We start from the raw sequence: 13,173 nt of genomic DNA on the forward strand, positions 1-13,173 counted from the left end.
CACTAGTGTCCTCATACATCTTTATATTGTAAATCGTGGTGTCTGCCCAAGCGCTCGTCTGTCTCCTGTTTATGGCGGCCATTTCCCGCACTGCATTTGAAAAGCTCCACACAACATTCACTCTTGAAATGACAGAAGAACAGGCATGAATAATGTTGATGCCAAACTTTATTTCACAAGTAGGATATTGTACACTAAATTGTTAGGAATTAATCACACTATCATTCACATTTAAAAATGTGACGTAACTTATAGAATAAAAATGTAGATTTACTATATGTTATTGTTGAGCGGCTCTTAGCACGACTGAAATGTTCAACAATTACTTTTCATGGTGGGTGGTATAAGTAGCTCAGAACTTTTGCTCTGAATGAAACCAAGAGTGCACAACAATTAACTGTTTTAAGGTCCATGAAATAATTTAAATTGACAGATTAACTTAAACTTTTCCTATCACTGGGGATGGGTACTTTTGCTTGTATAAGTATATATATAAACAAAAATCCTTTCTTTCCCCTAAACTGTTCTTCACTGAACCAGATTCATAGCATCACAGGCTACTCTTGAGTATAAATGTTTGTCCTGGATAACCTGTCAAAAGAATTTACTTCAGGTATATTTGATATCTCGTATACCCTTTAAAACGTCGTCATTCCTCAAGGATTGAATTTTGAAAACACTGTCGTATTTATGGTAGATTGTATTTCAGACAAGATTTCAAGGACATATTAAAACATACTTTAGGTTTAGAGCACATGGTGTGCTGCAGTACAATCAAACACACATCTATATAAATCTGGATCACCAACCATAGTTCTGTGCAGGAAGATATTGTAACCCCATATTGTTCAGTTAGGGATATTTATATAAACGTACTTGTGTTCTGATGAGATACACACACACACACACACACCATTATATACGACAAATTAAACTCCACCAAAGCCTGATTAAGAAAGAAGGTGGGATGCCACCAGGGTTTACAACCCAGGCATAAAAGCCTTGCAAAACGAATATGAAGAACAACAACATATGCCATAGTTGGAGGAAAGCATCACATGTGGAGAACCGTAACCCCTGTTAAAAGGAAAAAAACCAATAAAGAAATATGAAAAATTGTTTTGTTTGTTTGTTTTTGAATTTCACGCAAAGCTACACGAAGGCTATCTGTGCTAGCCATCCCTAATTTAGCAGTGTAAGACAAGAGGGAAGGCAGCTAGTCATCACCACCCATCGCCAACTCTTGGGCTACTCTTTTACCAACAAATAGTGGGATTGACCGCCACATTATGATGCCCCCACTGCTGAAAGGGCAAGCATGTTTTGTGGGACAGGGATTCGAACCCGCAACTCGCAGATTGCGAGTCGAGCACCCTAGCCACCTGGCCATGACAGGCCATGAAATATTAACTCCTGAAACAAATATTATGACTTTTCTTGAAATTAGCAGTACCTAAGATTCCTTTTCTCTGTAAGTACTTCTGGCAATAACTATACAGCTACTATATGACTGGTGTCTCTCTCAAGTCTAAGTATATTGATAATTTTTTTTTTTTTCATCCCTTCTCTTTTGCAGTAACATGCAATGGTTGATGATGAAGATATTTCTTGAGGTTTCTTTAGATATAATAGCTTGTTTTTAAAGTAAGACCACAAATAAATACTGTAGAGAAGTTAGGGTAAACGAAACCATCCTAACTTGTAAAACTAGACAATCTTGCAGTAAGAATTTAAAAAAAAATAATGTTCTTTAGTCTACGGGCCAACAGTAAACGACTTTGTTTTGTTCTTTTACTTGTTAAATTTTACAGTTTTGTATTATAATTTCCAATAACACTGTTAATCTAAATACTTTTAGGCCATTTTAAGTATCACATTTTGTTATCATTATGGACTGGCAAACAATTGCATTTGAAATGAACAGCGATTTTTCTAAGCTTTCAAAGACTGTAATGTTTACTGGTAAAGAGAAATTGTTTTTAAATAAAGTAATATATACAAATAATTAAGTTTTTCTGTGGTAGTTTCAATGCTCTAATACAAAATCCTTATAAGAATAAAATAAAATCTATTTTCTTATAAAATCATAATTTATTTCTGTTTTCGAGGCAATCATTTTCGACCGAATGAGAAAGACTCTGTTGTCACTTACCCAGGTTTCTGGACAGCTTCTCGGAGAACCCTCACTGCAGCTTCGTTTCCCATGTTTTCAAAATTAATATCATTAACTTGGAGAATCATGTCTCCAGGCTCAATTCTTCCATCTAAAGCAACCGCACCCCTGTATACGAAGGAATGATTAAAAACTAAAGTTATAAACTGTAATAAAAGTAGACTTGTACCGTGTATAATGTTTGTTGTTCATCACCCACGAAAGTCTTCAAAGTAAACAACACACGCAAAAGCTCAGTACCTTATGTTTCCGTTATTCACGTAAAAATAATTTACGATGAATTTAAGATAATAAAGACAAATATGTATATATATACGCACACACATCGATGAAGAATTAAAAGTTTTGCGAAGGAATTAGGATTCAACTTTCACATGACTGATAGTTTTCAGAATATCACTGTTAATTTAATTTTCCATACACTTGCTTTAAATCTTAAAACAACATCTGAACCACTGAGGGTTTCTCTGTTGTTAAGCACAAAGCTACACAATGGGGTGTTCTCCCACCTCAGGTATTGAACTGTTGACTTATCTTTATACTATTTACTAGTTAATGGGGCCACAGAAAACATTATATTGATTAATGTTGTTTTGTCAGTTAGAATACTTAGTGTTAAGAACCAGCCGACTAACTGAGAGAAATAATAATGGTTGGAGACGGCTTGAATGGGTAATGAATGACAAAATGAACCTGATGATGACAAAACCTTGTCGAAACGTTGTACATTTGCTGTTATGTTAAACTTATATTAAAGTTTTTCTTCATTACCCATTCAAGCCGTCTCCAATCATTATTAGTCTCAAAGTGGGTTCCTCGGCATCAAATTTAACCGAGAGAAACTTCTTCCTTGTCGCGTAAAATACAGTAATTAGCAGGGTCTTAGTCGAGACCTCAATGTCCAAAACTGAGACCTGAGGGGTCGAGACCAAGACTGAGACCTTGTAATAAGTTATACAATGAAAAATAAAGCAAGAAGAAAAAAAATCACATGCATCAAACACACTTTAGTAACATCTTAACCACAAACCTTTTACACAATTTTAATGTCTCCTCCTATGATAAAACACAAAAATAATGAATGAATAAATAAAATCAAAAAGGATCAGCAAATAAACCTTAAACCAGTTTTGGTGTCTGTCAGTAAATTCTTTATGATCTTTGAAGTCAAACAGGATCACAGCAGATCTACTAGACATGTTGAATCGCAAACAATTGATGTAAATATGTGCACCAGATGAAGTTCATACAAACTTATTGTAAGCCTAGGTGTAAAAAAATGTATATTAGCAGTTAGTTTTGAACAGTGCATGTTATAATGGGGGATTGGCGTACAGGCAATATGGTGGTCAGTGATGTAAATAAAAATAAGGAAGGCAATATAAATATCACTGCAAAGGTGTAGTACCAACTGCCAAGGGAGTTTTATTACTAGTAAAACATCTCTGATGCTACACTGCACCTTGTATGAACTGCTGTGTAATCGATACTTAGCACTTAATAATCCTGTGTAGGTGAGTGATCTGATACTGTTAAAACATTTAATTTTAACTGGTCTTGTTTTCTAAACCTGTAAAACAATCAGGAGCAAGATTTTCCAATGGGTGATCCTGAGACCGAAACCTACAACACTGATAATTAGTGAGATTAGTTGCAGCATTGATGGTACTTATGTAGAAAGTCATATGTTATTAGGAATCCTGTTATGATATTAATAAATAGCAATAATAAAGAAGAATCAGTGACCTTTGTTACATCATTAGTAGGAGAACCAGTGACCTTTGTTACATCATTAGTAGAAGAATCAGTGACCTTTGTTACATCATTAGTAGGAGAAGAATCAGTGACAGTTGTTACATCATTAGTGGGAGAAGAATCAGTGACATTTGTTACATCATTAGTAGGAGAAGAATCAGTGGCATTTGTTACATCATTAGTAGGAGAAGAATCAGTGGCATTTGTTACATCATTAGTAGGAGAAGAATCAGTCACCTTTGTTACATCATTAGTAGGAGAAGAATCAGTCACCTTGTTACATCATTAGTAGGAGAAGAATCAGTCACCTTTGTTACATCATTAGTAGGAGAAGAATCAGTCACCTTTGTTACATCATTAGTAGGAGAATAATCAGTGACCTTTGTTACATCATTAGTAGGAGAAGAATCAGTGACCTTTGTTACATCATTAGTAGAAGAATAAGTGGCATTTGTTACATCATTAGTAGGAGAAGAATCAGTGACCTTTGTTCTAATTTGCTGCAGTGATGAGAATTTTTCGGGCATCCACAAATAATAAAACTTCCCTCAGCTTTGTTGGTTTAATGTGTTACACTGTCATTTTTGTTCCAGATAGGTACAAATAAATGTAAATATTGAATACGTGCACAGAAATATTTCTTCCTACTTATTTCCTTTTAAAACCTCGATGTGTCTTACGGTCCAAATACGGTACTTACAAAAACGTACGTTGTAATCATAAAATCAACTGTGACAAACACTTTGAACTATAAAACTAAACTTAAGTATTAATACATCTCTTATTACAATAATCACAATTAAGTCCAATACATTTTTTTTATACAAGAGAAGCACAATTTTGAATGTCGGTCAACAAACTTCAACACAATCTAACTCACCCCTTCATTATCGAACCTACGTATATTCCACCATCGCTTCCTTTATAGGAATTCCCCACAATACTGATACCTAGAAAATTGACACTGTCTGGAAAGAAAAAAATCTGGATGAGTAATCACTCTTAGAAGTTTTTAACTAAAACATAACTTGTAAAAAAAATCTCCCTTTATAACTGATAACTACAACTATGATATCAGAATTCAGCAGTATACAGTTTTGTTTTTATTTTTTATATGGCTAGAAATTATATTATCGCCTCAAGCACGGTGTTCCTTTCTATCTTGCTTAATATTGTACTATCTGTAAGTTTGACAAAATAGTTTCAACAAAGAAATAAATTTTAACTATTACTTTCATTTTAGGTAGCACAAACAAATCCTCAACGTATAATGCCAATCAGTCTTCCAAACATAATAAACTCAACTTACTTCTAAAGCAGTCACAGTCTACAAGTCAGCCCTTGTTAACTACCCTCATATTCATAAGTATAGAAAAATCTTAGGGAGCATGCGTTATGTGGTCAGAACGTCTTTATTCGCTGACTGAGAATGGACAGAATTTGAACGTGTCACTCTGCTTACGAAGATACTGATCAATGATTCCACACAGAACATTCAAGGCATAGTCACTTAGTGGCATAACTGCCTAAAGCATCTGTCAAATATGTTTAAACCCTACCTGCCCAGTCTCAGTTTTAACTCCAAAAGCAACAAAACTTTTAAATTCGTATGCGTACAAAATCTGAAGGTTACTAAAATAAATTTTTTTAATCGCAATGAATGATGAAATAAAAAACACCATTTGGAAATATCACCACAGAAGGTGAAAACGTCGATATTATGCTTGAAAACTTTATTACTGAAATAAAAGATTTAAATATCACACTTACTCATGATTAACAGATATTACTCCAAGTTTGGTGGAAATGATAGGACCTACCTAAATATAATGTGACTGTAATGATGTTAAGAGACATGGTTGATTCTGTGATACTGCTAATGGATGAGGTCTGTAACAAATAATCGAGAACAACGTTTTCATTAAAATAAAATATCCTATTAAAGTAATTCTAGCAATTACGAACTTCTTAAACTAGCAATACCCCTTCTTTTATCGTAAGGCAATCAAAACTTTACACTTAACTCCAAAACTTTTTCTTTCTTTTTGTTAAGCAAATATTTTTTTCTAGCTGTAGCCAAAAAAAAAAATCTTAAAAAGTTAATTTACAGAATAGTTATGTTCTTTTACAATCTAAAACATTTCAACATATATAATAACAAAAACAAAGTCAATGCAAATTGATCTTTTCCTCACACACATATAAACTTTTTTTTAATTATGCATTGTTAAGTATTTCACTACTGCACTATTAATCCAGACCTTAAATAAAACCCTTAATTAACACACATAGCTCTCAACTGTTTTCATTCACGTGCTATCTTACCCTACTCATTGGTGTTATGCATTGTTAAGTATTTCACTACTGCACTATTAATCCAGACCTTAAATAAAACCCTCAATTAACACACATATCACTCGACTGCTTTCGTTCACGTGCTATCTTACCCTACTCATTGGTGTTATGCATTGTTAAGTATTTCACTACTGCACTATTAATCCAGACCTTAAATAAAACCCTCAATTAACACACATATCACTCGACTGCTTTAGTTCACGTGCTATCTTACCCTACTCATTGGTGTTATGCATTGTTAAGTATTTCACTACTGCACTATTAATCCAGACCTTAAATAAAACCCTTTATTAACACACATAGCACTCGACTGTTTTCGTTCACGTGCTATCTTACCCTACTCATTGGTGGCATTCTATGCTTTTTCCTTCGTCGCCGGTAGCGGGCGTGAATCTTTGATACACTACTCTCTCCTGTTGTGGTTGATATTCTAAATAGAAAAAGGCTTAAAATACTGAATCCTGCACACAAAGGTAAGTATATGCTTAACAAAACTAATTCAGTTTAAGTCTTGTCACTAGTCTTGTCACTCAATGTTTTGAGTCAAAATGATCTAGACTCATCTGAACTTTCTTAGTAGTGTCTTAATCTTGCATGTTCAATAATTTCACATTAGTTAACATTTTAGTTTCATTGTGTAACAAACAGTCACAAGTTTTCAATAACTTCAATTGATAATTAGTTTATGAACATTTTATGTAACTGTGTATCAAATAGTCACAAGTTTCAATAACTTCAGTTGATAATTAGTTTATGATCATTTTATGTAACTGTGTATCAAATAGTCACAAGTTATAAATAACTTCAGTTGATAATTAGTTTATGAACATTTTATGTAACTGTGTATCAAATAGTCACAAGTTTTCAATAACTTCAGTTGATAATTAGTCTATGAACATTTTATGTAACTGTGTACCAAATAGTCACAAGTCTATAATCATTTTAGTTGATAATTAGTCTATGAACATTTTATGTAACTGTGTACCAAATAGTCACAAGTCTATAATCATTTTAGTTGATAATTAGTTTATGAACATTTTATGTAACTGTGTACCAAATAGTCACAAGTTTTCAATAACTTCAGTTGATAATTAGTTTATGAACATTTTATGTAACTGTGTACCAAACAGTCACAAGTTTATAATAACTTCAGTTGATAATTAGTCTATGAACATTTTATGTAACTGTGTACCAAATAGTCACAAGTCTATAATCATTTTAGTTGATACGTACAATACGTCCATTGTGTACCAGATAATTATATGTTGGAGAAAGTTTCATTTAAAATAAAAAAAACATCAACTACTTCATAGATTAGCTGTTGATTGAGAAGATTCTGTTCAAAAAATATAATCTGATAAAAAACAATCACTCAATGAATCAGTTTGTCTTGGATATAAAGGATTTTGCTGTCTACAAAAACAACTTGAAGCTCCAAGTAGATTTTAACTATGAAATAAAACTTATATATATCCAAAAGGAACAAATCACAAAGCAGCAATAAAATTCTAAATAACCATAGAACAAAGTTTTAAGGCTTTACAAGGTACCATCTTTCCAGCACCAATAGAGATACATGACACACAATTTAAAAACAAAGTGGAAAATTTAACGATGAATTTTTTTAATTATCGGTTTACAAACAATAAATCGTGAATACATTTTCTACGAAAGAGGTTCTCACTCAAAAAAAAAGGAGGGGGGAGTAATTTTTTTCCAGACTAAATGAAATCATGACAAAAGCATTTACAAAATGCATGCAGCTTAATATAAACATGAAAAACTAATCTGATTATTTAAGCTACATACCTAATATAATTTTACAGGAAATATCAACAGATAAAACAAATACCTGCTTCTAGATTCTTCTTCAGAGTCTAAAAAACTTGTAGTTTCAATGTCACTTGTCACCATAGAAGACGATTCATAACACTGGTGTCCACCTCTATGTCGATCTACTCGGCCATGTCCATATTTACTCTGACCATTGATACGGGCTACAAAGAGAACACGTTACAGAGTAATTGCAACACAGAAACAAGAACGAAGTATAGCGAGATAAAACCACCAAAGAGACTGTATTTACGATCCAATTCTAATGTATTTACAATTATTAAAATTCCACCCGACAAATTTATTTGCATAAAACAAAGTGTCAGTTATTTATCAAACGCTGCTCTAAATATTTAACTTACTTACTTCACCAGGTGAAGAAGTTTGCAACATCATGAATAAAAGTAAAACAAATTGTATTACGCATCACATAAGACAATACTTAAATTCTACTTACTATGTTCGTCGTGAAAATGCTTGTCTCGATGCTTAGAAGATCTATGACCATGACGATCTGCAAAGATGAGACAAGATAACGTAAAAGTGTGAGAACAGATTTTAGAAGTCATTGTCGTGGTGTGGTTACTAGCTTATACTATGATCTTTGTTTCTTAATTATTATAATTATATGTAACACACAACTAATTAACTAATAATTTTCTAACATCTTACGTTTTGTTTACAAATCTCCTGCTTTCTTTGGAAGGACTGTTTCTGACATTGTGAAGTCAGGTCTTGTTGTAAAGTGAAGGTGCTGTCTATTGGTCTGGGTAATGCCCAGATGATGATATAAATGGATTTTCATCAGAAAAGCATCACTGTAAGACACTAGCAGTGTTCACTGTATTCTCTAATTATTAAGTTAGATTTGTTCTACTCCTTGTAAGACACTAGCCGTGTTCACAGTATTCTCTAATTATTAAGTTAGATGTGTTCTACTCCTTGTAAGACACTAGCCGTGTTCACTGTATTCTCTAATTATTAAGTTAGATTTGTTCTACTCCATGTAAGACACTAGCCGTGTTCACTGTATTCTCTAATTATTAAGTTAGATTTGTTCTACTCCTTGTAATACACTAGCCGTGTTCACAGTATTCTCTAATTATTAAGTTAGATGTGTTCTACTCTTTGTAAGACACTAGCCATGTTCACTGTATTCTCTAATTATTAAGTTACATTTGTTCTACTCCATGTAAGACACTAGCCGTGTTCACTGTATTCTCTAATTATTAAGTTACATTTGTTCTACTCCTGCTCAGTACTAGCATAAAAGAACTCAAGTCAACTGATACAACATTTGAAGTTTGTAGGAAACAAGATTTTATAAATTGTAATCAGATGAAATTATAATTAGCCAGCTTTCCGAGACAATACTTACCTTTTCGAGAACTAACAACAGACTCTGTTTCTGTGCATGTGGTGTCACCTATGGTTTCTCTGAGGTCCAGTGCAGCTGCACTAAAATTGGTAAAAATTTGATTCTTATTAAATATATATTTAACCATGGAGTTAAAGATTACTAATTTATAAAATTTAATTTAATATGACACTAAAAATGAAGGAATATGTCCCATTTGACTGAATGAACTGCAACATCATATGGTATTTCTAGTACACGAGTGTCACTTGCGTCAAAAAATATTTAATCAATAGCAACAAAATCCTGTTTCACACTTCGACATTTATATGCCATTAGTCCAGCAGTGAAATGCTTTGTATAAAAATAAAAGACAAATCGGCTCTTCAAACCTACATATATAAAGTTTTGATTGGTCAAATTAAAGTATAACCAGGCACATGAAAAAATGCTTAGCCTTAACTTGGTACTCATAAGGCCTAACTTCACACTTCCCAATATTTCTGTAGGCTAATTTATTAAACATAGGTCAAATTAAAGTATAACTAGTCACATGAAAAATATTTAGTCTTAACTTGGTACTCATAAGGCCTAACTTCACACTTCCCAATATTTCTGTAGGCTAATTTATTAAACAAAGGTCAAATTAAAGTATAACCAGTCACATGGAAAAATGTTTAGTCTTAACTTGGTACTCATAAGGCCTAACTTCACACTTCCCAATATTTCTGTAGGCTAATTTATTAAACATATTGTTCACACAAACATGAAACAAACAGTTACATTTTCCATGATTTATAGGTTCTCAAATAAATTACTTTGTCACTTTCTTAACAATTACTATTTATTAAATCAAGAAACTTCCCACACAGCTAATATTGATTGAATGTTTTCATTTAGTATTTCACTTCCCTGAAACATAATGACTGAAACTGGCATTGAGTTTTTCTGCTCCCATGCAAATGTTTTTATGTTGAATGTGCAGAAAGAAGATAGTGTCTCGAATTAGCCTGGTTTGTAATAATCTTTTTATCCCACAGCTTTAGTAACAATGATGGGTTAAAACTTTTGTATTTAATTCTTCTTGTTATCTTTCAAGATGAAGGGATAGGCATGATTAAAAAATTGAACTAGTTCTTTTATTAGACTTGAAATTACCATCTGAAGAATCGCTTTTTTAAAGTAAACGTAAACAGTGAACAACACTTTAGTCTACACAACTTACCGGAAGGGAAAGGGTCTACTTTCACCAGGAATATGTGACACCGAGTCCGTACCATCCGAAACATTGCTCCCTTCAGCTGAAACTAGCTAAACGATAAATAAGGGGTTCTTATAGACTCTTAATTAAAGGAAATACAATCAGTACTCGTGTAGTTGATCCACAGTTATAAGATTCCTTTTTTTTAAGTGTCAAATGTTTTATTGCAGAAGTCATTAAATTAAACAGCTTACAACAAAATCAGCATTTAGTGTAGTAAGTATAAAACACATTTAACCTACTTGGTACATAACCAGAACTAAGACAAACTAATCACTTTGAAGTTGCTATTCTGTTACTCCTTTTAATTCACCTAATCAGTCATGGACAATGAAATTTAAGAAATTTGAAGTTTGTCTACTTTCGACCTCTCAAGCGCTTTCAAAAGTTTAAACGGAAGAGAGAAACTACGTTATAGTTAGTAACTGACTTCTTAACTTCCTTACATAACATGACTGACACAATAAAAACATTCTGCAGTACATTTTGGAAAGTGTAAATGTTAACATTATACCAGTTGTATGATCTAAATTTTAACTGAAAGATCTAATATTATTAATAAAGAACCAAATGATAGTGATACGGACATAAATCCAAAAAGTGTATAGATCTATAGGTGTGGTGAAAGAGATCAAGATGAGTTGGGATCAACTTAATTTTAAATATTATAAGTATGTGGTGCAGATATTTTTATAAAGGTCTCATCATATCAAGAGCTCTGTGTTTGGTAATAGTTTCTTTCTTCCAAAGATGCTGACATGCTGAGAAAAAAATGTTATTTTAAAAAACTATGAAGACAGTTTAAAAAGTTAGGGATGACATATTTCAGATTGTTAAGATTGTAAAGGATATGAATAATTAAGTTGTGATATAGATTGTTAACTCAGGAAAAAAAAAACTTTCAGAATCCTAAGAGTACGATGATCTTTGGTCATACATTCTACATTACTTGTAAGACACACAACTGGAATCTTTACGCAATTATATTCTTGTAATTAAAAAAATCTACTTAAATAGATGGAACTCAGTAATTAATGAACCAAGTTAATAAATACTCCAACTAACAGTAAGAAATTTCATAAAATAAAACTTACAACAATTAAAATGCACGGATTCGTTAGTTGGGTAACGCACCGATTCGTTAGTTGGGTAACGCACCGATTCGTTAGTCGGGTAACGCACCGATTCGTTAGTCGGGTAACGCACCGATTCGTTAGTCGGGTAACGCACCGATTCGTTAGTCGGGTAACGCACCGATTCGTTAGTCGGGTAACGCAACGATTCGTTAGTTGGGTAACGCACCGATTCGTTAGTTGGGTAACACAACGATTCGTTAGTTGGGTAACGCACCGATTCGTTAGTTGGGTAACGCACCGATTCGTTAGTTGGGTAACGCACGGATTCATTAGTTGGGTAATGCACTGATTCATGTTCACAAAAACAAAAAGGAAGTAAGAAATAAGGTGGAGAATTTAACAGGACTTTTTAAATTCAAAAATATTAAAAATGTAATTCTTACACTTGAACATAAAAATATCATACCTTCAAATTTGTAACTAACAAACAACATACCCCAAAAAAAAGGTCACATTATTTACTGTAAGTATGCTAGATGTACAAAATCTGTTCCTTCTGTTTATTATACCCACTGTTTCTTAAATCCAGCGTCATGTGATAATCAGTAGATAACTGCTATTGACTCTCACAAGATGGTGCTTTATTTTATTAACCCTTTCACTGTGGGTTCGTATTTACACGATCTTGTTTATATGTATCAACTACATGCATGTTATAAAGCTGAAGCAAAAGTATAGAAAATTGGTTGACAAATTTATTACTTGCTAATACTGCATTCAGCCAGAGAACTTTGAAACTTACATGCCAATAGGGCAAGTAAATGTACTTATTGTCTAGACTTACTTCTATAGGATTGGAATTATCTGCTTCAAGAGTGAGTAAAAATTGAGATTTTTAATAGCTGATTCATCATGTCTTAACGAAAGTTTCCTTTTAAATAAAGTAATAGTGAAGTTCTTTAATTAACTTTGATGTAACTCAGTGACTTGCACACAAAATGTATTAAATCTTGAATGTAACTCTGACTTGCACACAAAAATGTATTAAATTTGAATCTAACTCAATGACTTGCATACAAAAATGTATTAAACTTGATGTAACTCAGTGACTTGCACACAAAATGTATTAAATTTGATGTAACTCAGTAACTTGCACACACAATGTATTAAGTTTGATGTAACTAGGTGACTTACATACAAAAATGTTTAAAGGGTTAAGTGGGAACAAGCTTTTTTTTATTTGATGTAATGAAAATTAACAATATTGGTTTGTATTACAAATACTCTAAAATAACTGCTAACAAACCAGTTCTATAGATGCTGCAGTAATGCATGATCTGAAGAAGTATTCTGTCATAGATGC

The 13,173-nt window shown here is 32.7% G+C and overlaps 1 protein-coding gene across 1 annotated transcript in view; it reads right to left on the reverse strand.

The window, feature by feature from the left end:
* LOC106468041 (segment polarity protein dishevelled homolog DVL-1-like) overlaps positions 1–13,173 on the reverse strand; it is a 29,803-nt gene that overhangs the window by 11,637 nt on the left and 4,993 nt on the right. The window contains exons 2-10 of the mRNA XM_022396347.1: positions 11,869–12,155; positions 10,699–10,784; positions 9,495–9,574; positions 8,574–8,630; positions 8,136–8,280; positions 6,620–6,713; positions 5,749–5,818; positions 4,809–4,896; positions 2,153–2,281 (exon numbers count right to left, since the gene is read on the reverse strand). Coding sequence (XP_022252055.1) covers positions 2,153–2,281; positions 4,809–4,896; positions 5,749–5,818; positions 6,620–6,713; positions 8,136–8,280; positions 8,574–8,630; positions 9,495–9,574; positions 10,699–10,784; positions 11,869–12,155 — 1,036 coding nt within the window. The remainder of the gene's footprint in view (positions 1–2,152; positions 2,282–4,808; positions 4,897–5,748; positions 5,819–6,619; positions 6,714–8,135; positions 8,281–8,573; positions 8,631–9,494; positions 9,575–10,698; positions 10,785–11,868; positions 12,156–13,173) is intronic.

The sequence above is a fragment of the Limulus polyphemus genome, unplaced genomic scaffold (genome assembly GCF_000517525.1).
Source record: "Limulus polyphemus unplaced genomic scaffold, Limulus_polyphemus-2.1.2 Scaffold2846, whole genome shotgun sequence".
Taxonomy (NCBI): Eukaryota; Metazoa; Arthropoda; class Merostomata; order Xiphosura; family Limulidae; genus Limulus; species Limulus polyphemus.